Below are 15,000 nucleotides of genomic sequence, written 5' to 3'. Positions count from 1 at the left end.
GTCCTGTTGTATATTAATTTTAAGTTGCAGTGTCTGCACTACAAGATGACACCACTAGCATTTTGATTAAGGATTTTATACATGAAAAAATTTTCATTATCTGAGTTCCCAGAGACCTCCCCGATTGGTTGGCTGCCTGACCCGCAGCTGTGTCTCGGTGTCAGGGTAGGGGCTCGGGCAGACCAGTGTGCCCTGTGCTGTTTTCTCTGTTACATGAGCAATTAGTGGAGCTTTTGACTCTCAGGAAAGCCAAGGCTCTTCATAACCAAAAGGAAAAAGGGCACTTCAGTGGATTCTGCTCATTTCCCTTTGATTTCAGGAGAGTGCAGGAGGCCTAGGGTTCTGGGCCAGGAAAAGCAGCAAGGGCTGCCCTCTACAGTGCTGAGCCGCTGCAGTTTGCTTTTTCCCCCAGATGTGACATAGGCGTGGGAAAAGAAGTTCAGGAATACATACCCCCCCGCCCCCCCCCCCTCCCCCAGCGACTCACACAGGTCGTTCTCTACTCGTTCATCCTGAATGCTTCCTTCACTGTTAACATCTGCCTAAATTATGGGGCAGAATGTCCACTCATTAAAAAGTGGACAAAAATTCACTTGTGTCTTTGCTTATCAATAAGGAAACCATGGGTGACAGTGGGGGGCGGGGGTATTGCTGGCCACTGAGACCTCTGGGGAAGCGAGGAGGCTGCAGAAGGAGGGGGCGCAGGAGAGCCCCCCCCCCCCAAGGAAGCTGCGCTTGTTAGTGGAGCCAGAAAGTAGCCGTGGGACTGTCCACCTCCCAGGAGGGGACTGTCCCAGGTCTGCTGCAGGTGGGAGCTGCGTCCTGACCCACAGGCCACCCACAGTGGCATTTGCCTGCTCCCAGATGGAGAAGCCCTCTAGTGGGGACAAGTGGGACCGCGCTCTTCTGCCACCAGCCCCAGTCTTCTCCCCTTGGTCCCTAAGCTCATGTGGACCTTGCCCCAGCAGAAGGGCAGTGAACTGGGGGAAGCCAGGGGCTTCCTCATGGCCCCAGCAAGGCCATGTGAACAGAGGAAATGCCTCTGTCTTCAGGGACGGGGTTTGACAGCAAGCAGAGGTGACCTTTGCACATAACCAGACTGGGCCTTCCTGTGGGTGCTGAGCTGCCTGCCAGGTAGAAGCTGGTGGTCCTTCCAGATCATCCATACCCTGGGAAAGTTGCACTTGAGAAGAATAAGCCTCCACTCCAAGGTGGCTGGGGGACAGGGGCCTTTAGTCCATCTCCTCTGCTGTCACTCCTCCAGCCTGCCCACTGCCATCTGTATAGACCTGCTGTACTCTCTGCTCACACTGGGGTTTTGATAATTCTCTACCTTTTTTTTTTTTATATAATTGCAGAATCATAAAATATTTTAATTTCAAGGTTAGCAATTTTCTCTTGCATACTTAATTTATAATTAGCTGGTTTATAAACCTGTTCTGCGAATATAATTTTACTGTTGCCAAATGTTCTTCATGAATAATTAAGGGCAAATCCCTATTTATCAAATTATTAATATACCTAATAGCCTTGTTTTCATAAACAATGCACTGGAGTTGGGTTTAAAGAAAACCTTCTCAGAGGGATCTTGTGTTGGGTTCCCACCGTGCGGGACCCGTGCTGGTGTCTGCACAGAGGGGTGCTTGTGCTTTGTTGATGTCATGGCCCCGGCCTTCTTTCCCCACAAAAGCACAGGTATCAGTAGCTACACAAACACAATGGCCATTCACCACCAGGCCTGGGCCTCTGCAGCCTGGTGAACAATGTTGTTATTTGTTCTAGCAGTTCACCAGGAGCATTTTTGGAGGAAATGTAACAGATGAAACCATCCTTTCAGCCTTTAAAGACCCCTTTAACTCTACTCCATCCACTCATAGTGTGCCGTTTCAAAGTGAGAGAAGCAACTTTTATGTGCAGGTTTGACTGTTGTGGATGTCGAAAGCCATGGTCTTGGCCCCTTGGACAGTGGACCTGGACCATGTAAGCTTCAGGACCAGGGATGGAGGAGAAGCCTTAGTCTTCTGGCTGGGAGGAAGGTGAAGAGTCACTGAGGGTGGGAGACAGACACACAGTGCTCCTCCCAGCTCTTGGAAATTTCACTTGGGCCAGTAGAGCTGTTCTCTCTTCTTCAGTCCCAGACTTCAGGTCACTCCCTCAGGAAGAGGAGGTCCCAGCTAACCTATCAATAATTTGAGCAGTCGGATGACAGGCAACCCACCAGGCTGATTCTGGGCACTCCTCTAACAACACTGTAGGGTGTACCTGCAGAGCATCCTCTGGGTTCAGTGGGCTTGGTGTGTCCCTGCTGGGCGCTTCAGGGACTGAGTCTTTCCAAAGCCTGGGTGCGCCCATGGACAGCCTGCTTTGAGCTTGCTTATTACTGTTCTCCAGGCTTCTGGTCAACACCCTGAAAGGAGATAAGGGCCTCGGCGTCTCTTCTTGGGGCTGGCATGTATGAGCCCACTCGCCATGTGTGACTCCTGTGTATGATTCATTCCAGAGCAGTTTTAGTCCTCATAAAATATTCATTTTGGTTGTGCAGGGCCCTGTAATTGCCATCTCTCACCCTGAATTATTTATACCTTGCACAGACTGACAAAGCTTTGCCATGCGGCCCTGGATGAATCAGAAACACGGATCTTTGCTGCCAACTGCATTATAGTTTCACAAAATATGGCCCCAACGTCATTCTGGGCTGCCTCATCTCTAAATCCAGCTTTTCTTGATTTGACATTTTCTTTACTCCTCCATTGTCTTAGTCAGGCGGAAAGGTTGCCTCTTAACTCCGAGCAGCAGCCTTCTTGCTGGTGTTAGAGCCGCTGTGCTTGAGACAACTAATGTATCTTTATTGCCCTTACTTTTTTATGCTCGGTAACAGGACAGCGCCCGGGCTCACTTTAGAGCCATATATTATACATTAGCCATAAAATGATGCAAATAGTCCTGAATACTCTTCAAACAGATAGTGGAGATCAGCCTGGATCAAGCTGCTTGTCACAAAAACAGAAAATGAAAGGTGACGTGAGAAGTTGGGCCCAGTGGCCTGCTCCCTGGCTGCAGGCTGCAGCCGGCCTGGGACTGAGGGTCCCGGTGGAGCTGGAGACTTGTATGGGCTTCTTTGTGAGGAAGGAGGCACTCTGGGCTCCTGATCTTGGCATCCTACACGCGTCCATTCACCGGCCCCTCTTCCCGGGGCTGTGCTCACCCTGCGGTCTGCATGCTGCAGGGACTCTGGCTGGCTCTTCCTGTGTCTGCACTCCAGCCTCAGGACTCCTCCACCAGGGGCTTGAGCCTATGCCTGCCTCTCACACCACTCCCCTGCACCCCAACCCACAGGCAGCCCGTAGCTAGCAAGAAGGGCAGGAGGATCCCATCCGGGGATGAGGAAAACCACGTCCATGGGGGGCAGGCACTGGCGGGTGGAGCCAAGCTCCCCATGCCCCTCCCAATCCAGAAAGGAGAGCCACCCATTCGGCTCTGAGTGTCAGTGGCACTTGATTCTGAGGGGAGACAATGACGACCTGCAGAAACCCCTTGAAAAACTCCTGGTCCCGCAGGGCTGCAGAGAGGATGACGTGTGAGCTTCTCCAACTGGAGCTGCGTGGTGTTGTGGGGAGCCGAGCAGGGCTCACCGCGATTCTAACACCTTGGTCCTTCCCTGAGCCACAGAAAGGGATTAATTTATGGCTCCTGGCTCATCAACAAAGGGAGGTGAAGAGAGGGGCTCGGTGCTGTTCCGAGTAATGGATGACCTGTACACACATTTCTCTTGTATATGTTGACACGCAGGAGTAATGAAGGCGAGGCTTGGCGCACATGTGCCCCTCATTAAGCTGCATTACCTGCATTAAAACTAATAATTGCCACTCAGAGCTGCGTGCCCATTAATCATTTATAATGTTTTAATAAGTTTTTAATCAGGACCTAAAAGGCTAGAGAGCCGGCATAGGCAGGTCCGACACTGGTGTCCTCCATGCATGCACAGGCTTGATTTAAAATGTGATTTTTTTATTAATAATTCAGCCTACGAAGAGGATAGTTCTTAATTAAGCAGGCTGGTGTGGATGGGGGGAAATGTACATGGGATCAGGAAAAGATTAACAAGCTCCTTCCCACTTGGAGGTCCGGAAAAAATAAAAACAAAACCCAGCCCTGCACTGGTTTTGAGCATGAGCTCGGTGGCCAGCAGAGGCCAGGATGGCCAGACAGACGTCGCCGTTATCTTCAGATCCCCCAAAATGCACACCCGGATGGCGGGAGAGGTTTGAAATCCTGAGTCGGGATGAACACAGGCGCTTAATCTCTGCACAACCTGTGAAAGTCTCCCCTGGAGCTGGCAACGAGTCAGGGGTGCATCTGATGGGAGCCAAGTGATGCTGGCATTTCCCTTAAATAAGGAGCTTCGTGATCAGAGCTGGCAAATAGAGCAGTGTCCAGAGGGAGTGAGGAAGCTGTTTTAATGAGCCCGCAGCGAAAGACAAAATACAGACTGATTGACAGGGCTAGTGATCTGCTGGGGAAATAATGTCAATGCTGCATCGCCCATTAGAAATAGAGAAATAGGTAAAGGGGGAGAAGAAAGATAGGCACTTGAAACAAGCACCCCAGTGTAAATATAGTGCACTTCACATTTCTTTTGTGCTGTGCAGTTGACTTCTTTTAAACAGATAACCTTATCAAAACTATCACGAAATATCAGGAACTGTTACAGAAAACACTAACTGGAACTCTGACAGCCAGCCGAGGAGGGCAGCCGGCAAAGCGTGGAACTCTGGGATGCGCTTGCTATTAGGGTGTCTGCCTGGGTTGTACTTATCTGAGCACATTAAAACCACCCGGAAAAGTTTAATGCAAGTCATACAAATTCCCCCAAACGGAGCCCTCGGCACGGGATCTGCTGTGGAAGTGGCTATCGAGCTGGCCGGCAAAGCCATTAAACCCCATCAGATCTCTTTGGCATCATTTTAATGAGAATCATTGCAAAAGTACAAGATCATGGTATCTATAAGTGCCTCTTGACAGCTGCTGCTGAAATTGTGATGAAAAGAAAAACCATTATAGCAGAAACTTAGCGATAAGGCCCTTTGGAGGGACGGTGGGGCCTGGTACGGCTCTAGACTGCGAAGGGTTAATTTTCTAAACCTAATAATGTTCGATAGTGAGGTATTTGTCAGGAGATAAAGAAGTGATAGAATCTGGGAAGTGGGTCCCTTGGCGATTGTAGTACAAATATTGTTAATGCGGTGTGGTTACTACAGCGGAGGGAAGTAAAATAGCTGGGGTCCACTAGAGACGGCTCTGCTACACTAGAGCAGATTCCCCAGACAAAGGCCAGCAATTGTTGAACTGCGAGTCAAGCCGTGGATATTTCCAAATCCTTACACATCTACATTTACATGCAGGATATCATGCGTGCCCGGGGAACGCCTCCCATGGAGACCAGGTCCTCCCAGGCGGGCCGTCAGCCCACCCTGACCTCTCACCTGGCGGGGGGGGGGGCGGGGGGAAGGCCCCCGACAAAGGAGATCTGGCCCAGCTGTAAAACTCAGCCCTGCCGCCCTCTGCCCCCGCCCCCGTCATTATGACGTCATGCAGGCACTACAAGTCTATGAGACCCCTAACTTGAAATGCACAAGAATTTAATAAGTCTGGTGTTAAAGCAATTTGTCATGGCATATTTGAAGAATAAATCAGACTAATGGAGCAGATTTTTCCTCTCGTATGGCATTAAAGAACGTGAGCCCAGTCATCGCTAATGGCAGGAGTGAGAGAAAAAGAGAGGCCTGACATTAAGACCCTCGCATTTTGGAAATCCGATATGTATTGACCTGTGTACTGCCTGGTGCACAGATCTGATGTCAGCAGAATGTAGTCCGTGTATGGGAACTGCTCATTACAGGTCTGTGAGGGAAGCACACCGTGCAGCGCCCGGCCGATCGGCTAGAATTGCTCAGGATCAATACTCCAGCGACTGATGGCCGGGCGTGCACACTCCACAGCTGCGGCCACTGCTTTCAGGGACTTCCCAGTAATTAGCAGGACCTCAAGGATCACTCTGTGGCCACTCTCTTATCAGTCAGGGAAAAGGCTCTTAAAGGCTCTATCTTTTAATTTGACTCTTAACTATTTCATTTCAACAGCAGAGTAAGGGCTGCAGCCACCCATCCCCAAAAGGCCGGCCAGTTCTACTCTTGCTCTTGCCTGCTCCTCTGGGGTGAGACTTCCTTTGTAAAGGAAGTGAAATTGACATAACATGAGATCAACCTTTTGGAAGTGAGCGATTTGGTGGCTGTGGGGCCATCACTCCCTCCTTCCAAATGCTTTCTTTCCCCCACTAAGGAAGCCCCGTCCCCTGGAGCAGGTTTTCCCTGCACCACCAGCAGCTGGTGACGTCTCAGGCTGGACCTCCTGTGTGCACTTTTTCTTGTCTAGACTACTGTGCATCAAAATAGCAGTAACTAAAGATGTGAGGACTCGATCTGGACCAGGCTCCTTGCAGCCTATGGAACCCTGGATGCTGACACCAAACGGTGATTCACACGCGACGCTCTGGGGTTTTGATTGATGAGCTGAAGGCCTACCCCCTAGTTTGAGTGTGCTGCTTATTAAGAGCCCCACTTTAAAACTGAAAATCAAGCCCCCGTTTTGTAAAAGATACTGATATTTTTCATTCCAGACTCAGATTTCCCATGTTGCCCATGTTGAGGGCCAGGAGCAAGGTCGAACCTGCTAGGACAGGCTGGAACTTGGGTAGGAACTTGGCTCTGTGAGAAGCCAGGGCTCTTTGCAGGGTGTGCGGCCACTCAGCAAGCAGAGTCGAGGCCATGCACACCACTGACGCTGGCTCTGCCTGGTGCCTTTCTTCTCGGCCAATCAGGGTCACTTCTTCTGGCGCTGGGACTCACACTTTCAAACAAAACCAAGTCCTGAAGGAGCCTAAATGTTGACAATTAAGAAATAAAAAAACTACTTAAAAAAACCTACATAGAGGGGTGCTGAGAGGTAGGGGACTTCCAACAAGGGTCATGTGCAGGAGGCGTGGTTCAAACAGTGCCAAGTTCCCTTGTCCCCCTCGGTCACCAGGGTGCGCCCGCGGAGCCTCTGCACTTCTGAGGAACCCATCCATTTCTCCTTTGACCAGAGGGAAAGAAATCATTATTGCATGATTAGTGGCTTCGCTTAGGTAAAAACATCAGTGGCCGGGAGGGCGTGGGGCCGGGCTGTATTAATTACCTAGCGCTCGCTGGCAGGATGATCTTATCAGTGACGTGGCCACTGGAAGGCTGCAGCTCTTCACGGAAGTGGGGAAGTTCCGAGCTGCCTGGGCGCGGGCGGGAAGGATGGTGTCAGATGAAATGCAGCTCATCAGCTTTTCCCTGACAAACCAAATTCATTCCTTATGTAATTGATAACGGCCTTGGCCAATTATTTCACACATTACAATACACAGAGGCCCCCTTTGCAGGTTTTGCAGGGCTGTAATTAGCTATGCTAATATCCCCTTTATTGGCCCTAATATTGCTCAACACCTTTTGCCATCCTGGAGCCCACTGGAGCCCCGTGGCCTGTCAGGACCGCTGATTATTGAGAAGGATAGCTTTAATCAAACATAATTGCAGTTAATTTTTCTCTCCTGCTCTCTGTTGCCAGCGTCTAATGCCACGGACTCCTTGATATTCCATTAAATTACAATTAAACAGCCTCCTTTGTCTCTGATTGTCCTGAACAACACCACAAAGTTCTGTAGCCGTTTAAAGGAGAGCTGTTTGGTCCTAATTGCCTGCTAGCTCACAAAGGGCCAATTTACACAATGCCCATGTAGAATTTAAACAGTTCATAATGTAATGGATATTACACAGGAGCCTAACACTACAATTAAAATGATTTTCATCAGATAGAGAAGCTCTGGCTAATCAGCTTCATAAAAGTAAATATAAATGAACTAATTCATAGTTTAAACACACAGACATGGAGCTGACTTTGAAATTGGTTGTGGGGGGGGGCTCGCCCCTCATCCTGTGGTACCTACACTGGGCTCTGGTGCCAACGCTGGACCCGTTATTCGTTTTAGTCTAGTTTAAATCCTCCTGGGCTGGCTGCCACCCTGCACGCACGTGGCGACTGGAGCTGTTTGTTGGGACCCTGATACTGAGGCTGGGGTGACTAGACTATCCCTTCTCCGTTGGGAGCAGAGGACCACACTGGTCCAGCAGGACAGAGGAAGGGAGGGCCCGGGAGTTTCCAGCTTGAACTCCGTGTAATCAGGTGTAATCAGGCCCCCTGTCCCTCCATCACTGTCCTCTCAGGTGAGGGTCCCCTGCCTCCCACACTCATCATTGGGTGCTCAGGAGTTAAAGAGGAAACTGCCCGCACCCTGTGCCCTAAGACAGAGAGCGGTGCCACAGGACATCTCCCTGGTGCTCTGTGCTGTGGGAGAGGAACCCCATTTCTTGAGTGATAGGACCACGCCTCCCTGCTAGTAACAGCTCCTGAGAACTTTCTGGGATTCTGTGAGCTGTTTCCGAGTAGAACATTACGGGGGAGCAACGGACGTGGAGCAGTTTGTCTTTAGCCGCTGTCTTCCCCTCTGCCTGGGAGAAACAAGTAAATAAAGCCCATATTTCAAGCTTGATTTACTCTGGTACCTACTGTGAAAGATGATGACTCTTTAGGGAAATAAAGACGGGGTCAGGGAATTAGTGCACATAATGGTCATTTTGCTGTCGGGCAGCAGATGCAGGGAAACACACTGTACACAATTAAGCATAATGTACTAATGACAGGTTAGAATTTTTATCGCCTCTTTGCGATCGAGCAGCAAATCCATGTTTAGTAGTAATAAAGAGTTTATTGGTGCTAAAGCCAAAGATTTTCTGACATAGGAAGGATTTTTCCTTTCATAACAAGAGTATTAAATCCTTTGTGTCCTGGACTCGGGAAGTGAGATATGTAAAGTGGTTGTCAGATATTTCTTAGGAGGAAGCCAACTGGGGGTAATGGAGTAAAGGACTGAGGGCCGCTTGACTCCGCCTGCCGGGCCTTCAGCCTCCTCATCCCTCCCGAACCCTGCAGGTGTGTCTGGCCAGTACTTGCTGTGCCACCTCTGCCTGCGAAGGCTTGGTGGAAAGCCCCAGGGACATTTCCAAAACGCAGGTAGAGGATGAACACCCAGCCCCTCGGTCCCCTGTGAGTCTTCCTCTGTCCTACAGAGGTCGCAGCCACCTGGCGAGGAGTCTGGTGACTGTGTGCTTGATTTCACTTGAGTCACTGGGGCCTCTGTACTTAAGGACCCTGCTCTCCAAGGGGATCTGGGGATCTTCCGGAAGTACTTGCCCTGCCCTTGGATGGGACAGCCTATGATCGCCACATCGAGAGGGAGCGGGCAAGTGTGCGTTCCTGTGCTGTGGACCCTGTGGATGCTCCGGACACTTACAGGCCCAGCACCCAACTTCCTTGTTAAGGCCCTGGGGCCTCCTGGCCATCAGGGCTGGGGCGAGGGCTACCTGGGATATCTTCCAAACCCACTCTGCTCTCTTAGAGGTAACAAGGTGAACTGGCTAAGCAGACATCCAGGAATTTAAAGTACCGTCCTCTGAAGGGGGAGAACATCTTTTATTTCACACAAAAAAGCTCTCACTGCCAGCTCTGTGCAGGTACCTCTGTAGACGAGCCGCTTCTCGGGCCGGCGCCTGCTCAGAAGATTAGCCGGGTGTAATGTGGGGCGTAATTGCACTGCGTGGCTGTCCCCCAAGTGAAAACCTAATTGCCTGACAGGACGGTAACTTTGTGGCGCCCTCACCTTGTTAGGCCCTTTCTGATGCAGTTCAAATGCAGTGTGGCCGCAGGTGCGCCTAATTTACCTCGCCGCAGAATGTGTGGAGTTTAATTGCACAGTGGTTGTTAGGAAAAATTGGTGGGTGGAATATCAAGTGACTTGCCGTGGCTGATGGCAGATGGTGTTAGGAGGCAGTGTGAGCTAAGTGTATAGGTGAGGTGAGTTAATAAAAGATGTAAATTCTGGCCTAAAATAGCGAGGCCTCACGGTATGTAAGAAAATTTAATTAAATGGCCGCCATTCTTTCCCCCATCGGCTGGGTTTCCTCTGCCACGGTCAGGAGTCTTCCAGGATCTGTTGAGGTCAGTAGAGAAATGAGCCTCTGTCCACGGAGCCTGCATTTCTGATACTGTAACTGCCAACGAGGAACCTTGAACACCAAACATCAAGGAAGTCATGTGAAACCTCATAGAACATTAATCATCACCAAGTAGGACAGATGATATCTGGGGGAGAAAACAGAAGGTTTTGGGTATAACCTTGCTGGAAAGGATGCTCTGACACCCGAGGATAGGAGATGTGTCAGCAGAGTCCACTTGGGCTTACAACAGAAGTGGCCTTTGCAAGAGGCGTTGCACAGGGAGAATCCTGTCTCCCCATGGGTGGTGGCACTGCCCGCTGTCTGCCCATTCGGACCAAAAGCCAGCACATCTGCATTTGTACCTGAGCTTGCAGGAATGGGCAGGACAGCACAGTGACGTTTTTATAAAAAATATATTTATTTATTTACTTATTAGGTGTAGATGGACACAACACAATGCCTTTATTTTTATGTGGTGCTGAGGATCCAACCTGGGCCCCGCCCATGCTAGGCGAGTGTTCTACCGCTGAGCCACAATCCCAGCCCCCACAGTGACGTTTTTGACGCAGCATCTCTACTTTGTCAGGACTCCTGAATCTGACTTCCACGGACACCAGGGGAGGGCTTGGCGGGAGATGGAGCTAGGTCTCAAGCCTGGCCTCGCCACTCCCACCTGGGATGCTGCCTTGCGCCTGTGCTCAGCTGGAGCCAGTTTCCTGACCACACCAAGAATTGTGAACTGTACCCTTACACTCAGAGACCTTCCCCAGAAATCATGTCACTCCATAATCCCTTCTTCTTGAGAGTTATTGAACTTTTAACATCTGTTTTTAAAAGTGCATTTGCCTAGGCGGGGCTGTCCTCTAGAGCTGGATTGCCAGGTCAAGATGTAGCACATTCAATTGCAAATAAACAGAACTTTTTTATAATATAGGTGTGTCCCAGAGCATAACAGAATCATTTGTTTCCTATCCCAAATTCAAATTCAACCAGACATCCAGTGTTTCATTAATTGAAGACAGAGCCTTGTCTGGGACGATGCTTTCCCAAAGGGTAATGGCTGGTTGTGTGAAGATCCAGGTGAGAGAAGGCCAGTCCAGTTTGGGGATCATGTGCCAGGCACATGGCAGCCAGGGCTCCCATGCTGCATGCACAAGAGTCCTTGTGCTAGCTGTGGACTGGGCACCCTATGCCCTGGCCTGCACCTTCTCCCAGTATTGCCCACTTCCAGGGCAGCCAGACGCAGCCATGAGTGGTCTTCACTGTGCCCTGGCACAAGTATTTTTCAAAAGGTTGGTCTTATGTCTGATGATTCTAACTATCTGTGTTTTGTGTTTTTGTAGATTCTTCCTAAAGTTTTTCCTCAAGTGCAATCAGAACTGTTTGAAGAATGCAGGCAACCCTCGGGATATGCGGAGATTCCAGGTATGCACCCCAAGGGCAGGCAGCCTGGCCGGCTGCTCTTGTAGTATCTGAATTCACTGATTTTGCAGTTCAGAAAACAGTCTGTAGTTCTCCAAGGGCCAGTAGCAAACAAGACTTACCTCATTTGAAAACTCATGTGACTAAAACACTTTAAAAACAATCTGGTGTCTTCAGGGTGCCAGATTCATGGAGCCCAGTCATGGTCCACAACAGACCTGATGTCAGCTCTGAAAATGTGGCCGTGCCAAAGATCTTATAGGGATTGATGATCAATTGATTAATGATTGGTTTTCAGCTTGGGAAGAACCATATGCAAACTTTCAGGAAATCTCAGGGTCTTGGACCCTCCTTATAGAGAGGTCTGCCCCTGCCTAATATAGGCCTCTGCAAATTTCAGAATGCTTTCCCAGCCCCCTCTACTGTCCCGGAGGTTTGCTTTTTCCAACTTTGTCTGTTCAGCCCTGGCTGCTGGTCTCTTTCTGGCCCAGGCTAACTTCTGTCCCTGTTGTCCTGGGAGAGGATTTTGCCCATAGGAGAGAAGGGAGTGGGCTAAATTCAGGGACCAATTAGTTAGAAGAGTGTTTGTGTTTTTCTTGCCTTTGTGAGTGGTCAGGGGCTACATAAGGGTAAAGGATTATTTGGCCAATTTTCATTAGATAAATATTCCGGGCTGGAACACAGAACTACGACTGGTACCTGCCAACCAGAGAGGAAGTGGGTGGCTGATGGGAGTGAACACTAGATGGATGAGTTATCTAGCAAGTCTTGTTTGGGACATAGACTGCTTTCCATCAAATAGCTCAAAGTGTTTTCAGGAAGCTCATAATGCTTCAGTCCTTTAGGAAAGCACATGGCCTCTGTGCACCCTTGCAGCTCATCAGGAAGGCAGGATCCCTACCCCTCCCTCCATGCCACGGTGGCCTCTAGCCAGGGAGTGATTCTTGCACACTGTTGGGTCTCCCTGTTTTTCATATACAAGGCTCCACAGGGCATAGGTGATATTGATCCATCTAAACAGAGTGGAGGTCACACTGGGCAGAGTGGCCGCACCTTCTTTGTCTCACAGTTGACCCAGCATAGCATCAGTCACGGCAACCTCAAGGTCGACCATGGAGCTGAAGTACCTAGGAGGACTACCTCTGGTCTCTAGCGAGTCTTCCTGCCTCCTGGAAGGTTTAACTGGACTTAGGCGTATGTCAAGGTTCTTAGGATGCTCTACGCCAGCTTCGGCACCTTCCCAGGTGCTTGGCAGAGCTGGCCCAGGAGGAAATGCATAGCATGGCTGCTTTCTCTGCTGAATGGCCCTGTTTTCCCTGGTGACGGGCCTAAATAAGGATGACAGAACCAAGGTGGTGTCTTTAATTTTTATTTTTACCACTTCTTGTTTCTTTATTAACATATGCCTAAGACCTTAAGAGGGCCAAGTCCCAGCCTCGACATTAGCAGTCTGCATCAGGCTTGGGGGATACGTTCAGGGAATTCCTTTCATGCCCAGAGAGGGCCTTCAGGTGGACCCAAGGAGGGCACCTGGGTGCCCAGGAGCAGCCCTTGGCTCCTCCAGGCCTGGCCCCAACATAGTGGCACCAGTGTGCCCCTGCCAAGGCTCCAGAGGGCAGTGCCAGTGTGCACAGCGGTGGCATCCACAGCTGGAGGCTCAAACGGCCTCGTGTTGCTGAGACCCCTGGGACCCTGGCAGGCCCAGGGGAGACAGTGTCAAGGAGGCTCCCCTGATGGAGCTCATACTGCCCCCACTTCACGATCTTCTGTGGGACCTGAGGATTTTAAAAAGCCAGTTACCCATGCACCCATGCATTCACGGACAGGTGTGCAGCCATGGCTTCTGTTTTGTCAGGAGTTTTTTTGTTGTTGTTGTTTGGTTTTGTGGAATTTTTTTTTTTTTTTTTTGCATGCTAGGGTAACTTTCTACCACTGACTCTATCCCCAACCCTTGGCTTCTTTTTTAAACTCTTAACAATACTATTTACTTGTCTTCAATCACTTCTATTCATTAATTTGAAAATTTTAATTCAGTTTATTTAATTATTAATAAACTTTGTTTTTATTAGAGCAGTTTTAGATTTAGAAAAATGTTCTTTAGAAAGTTAGGAAAGCTCCCCAATGCCCTGGTTGCCTCTCACAGTTGCCCCCTGATTGACATCTTTGACATAGTGCTCTTTACATTTGATGAACCAACACTGAGGGTTGTTACCCAGCGCATATTGGCTTGTCACAGTTCATCGTACCTGGATGTCCCTGCTCGCTGCCTCCTGCCATGCAACTTTCTAGGGTAGTGTGGCTCCAAGACCTGCCTTGTCTGCCCAGCTGTGGCACTGAGCCCGACTTCTTCCCTGCCCACCCAGGCTCAGGCCCCAGGAAGCCCACTGTGAGACCCAGTAAACCTGGCTTGCGCTGAAGCCACTCTGGAGGCAGCACAGCACAGGGACCCGCTCATTAAAGAGAAGGGTCAGGGCCAGGTTGAACTGTGTGGTTTCCTGGGTCCATTGAGGTGCGCTGTTTCTGAGATACCTATGACAGGCTCAGTGGGAAGGTGGGTGTGTGGCACCAGCAGGAGGTGTCTGAGGGTGTAAGGAGCCCTGACCTGTCCTCTCCCCCTGGGCCATCCTCTGAGCTCCGCCTAAGACTGGAGCCACTCACTCCCACAGAAGGGACAGCACCTGCCCTTACCACCTTCCCATGAACTGGAGGAAGAATTTAGACACTTCCGCCATTCCTACTCAACTCGGTCTTTTCAGAGGCAAAAATGTTCATTACAAGACATTAAATGTAATTGTAAAATTGACTTAGGGATCATTTGCTGATAAAATGTTGGGGAGAAGATGGGTCCTGATTTATGAGACCCTTTTGGGGCAAATGTGAATCCTTACAGCTCTTCAAGGGAGGCTGGTCTCAAGTGAACTAATTTAAATTAGATAAACTATCTAATCAATATGTGAACAGATCAATCAAAACAGGGACTTTAAAATGGCTAGAGGGGTGTTTCTGAAGCTGATGGTGACAATAATATTTTTCTGCATTGAATTCACTTGTTAGCATAATAAGAGATTAAACTGTTATTAGCGGAGCCAGTCTTTGAAAAGAAGCAATCCCAAATCAAAACAAAACAAAACAACCCACCCCTATTACCAAAAGAGCTGTGAGGGCCTGGTGGTGGGGTTCCAGAAGGAACCTGTGCTCTGCGGTATTCGCGGGGGCTGCGCTCCCTTTGCCAGCTCCATTTTCAAATCCACTTCGTCTTCGCAGGTTGTTGTATCGACAACAGTCAACGTGGACGGCCATGTGTTGGCCGTGTCCGACAACATGTTTGTGCACAACAACTCCAAACACGGGCGGCGGGCCCGCCGCCTGGACCCGTCAGAAGGTACGGCCCCTTCTTATCTGGAAAATGGTAGGCACATGCTACATGTACTCTTTTATTTGC

The 15,000-nt window shown here is 49.8% G+C and overlaps 1 protein-coding gene across 16 annotated transcripts in view; it reads left to right on the top strand.

Moving 5' to 3' along the window:
* Ebf3 (EBF transcription factor 3) overlaps nucleotides 1–15,000 on the top strand; it is a 125,586-nt gene that overhangs the window by 74,742 nt on the left and 35,844 nt on the right. For 11 of the 16 annotated variants that reach the window (XM_077105535.1, XM_077105536.1, XM_077105548.1 and 8 more), the window contains 2 exons: nucleotides 11,480–11,561; nucleotides 14,823–14,967. In XM_077105535.1, the coding sequence (XP_076961650.1) occupies nucleotides 11,480–11,561; nucleotides 14,823–14,967 (227 nt within the window). The remainder of the gene's footprint in view (nucleotides 1–11,479; nucleotides 11,562–14,822; nucleotides 14,968–15,000) is intronic. The other 5 variants (XM_077105549.1, XM_077105546.1, XM_077105543.1 and 2 more) reach the window with 1 other exon arrangement.

This window comes from Callospermophilus lateralis, chromosome 15, assembly GCF_048772815.1.
Source record: "Callospermophilus lateralis isolate mCalLat2 chromosome 15, mCalLat2.hap1, whole genome shotgun sequence".
NCBI lineage: Eukaryota > Metazoa > Chordata > Mammalia > Rodentia > Sciuridae > Callospermophilus > Callospermophilus lateralis.
The sequence above is the reverse complement of the archived record's forward strand: the minus strand, read 5'-3'. Positions and strand labels throughout refer to the sequence as shown.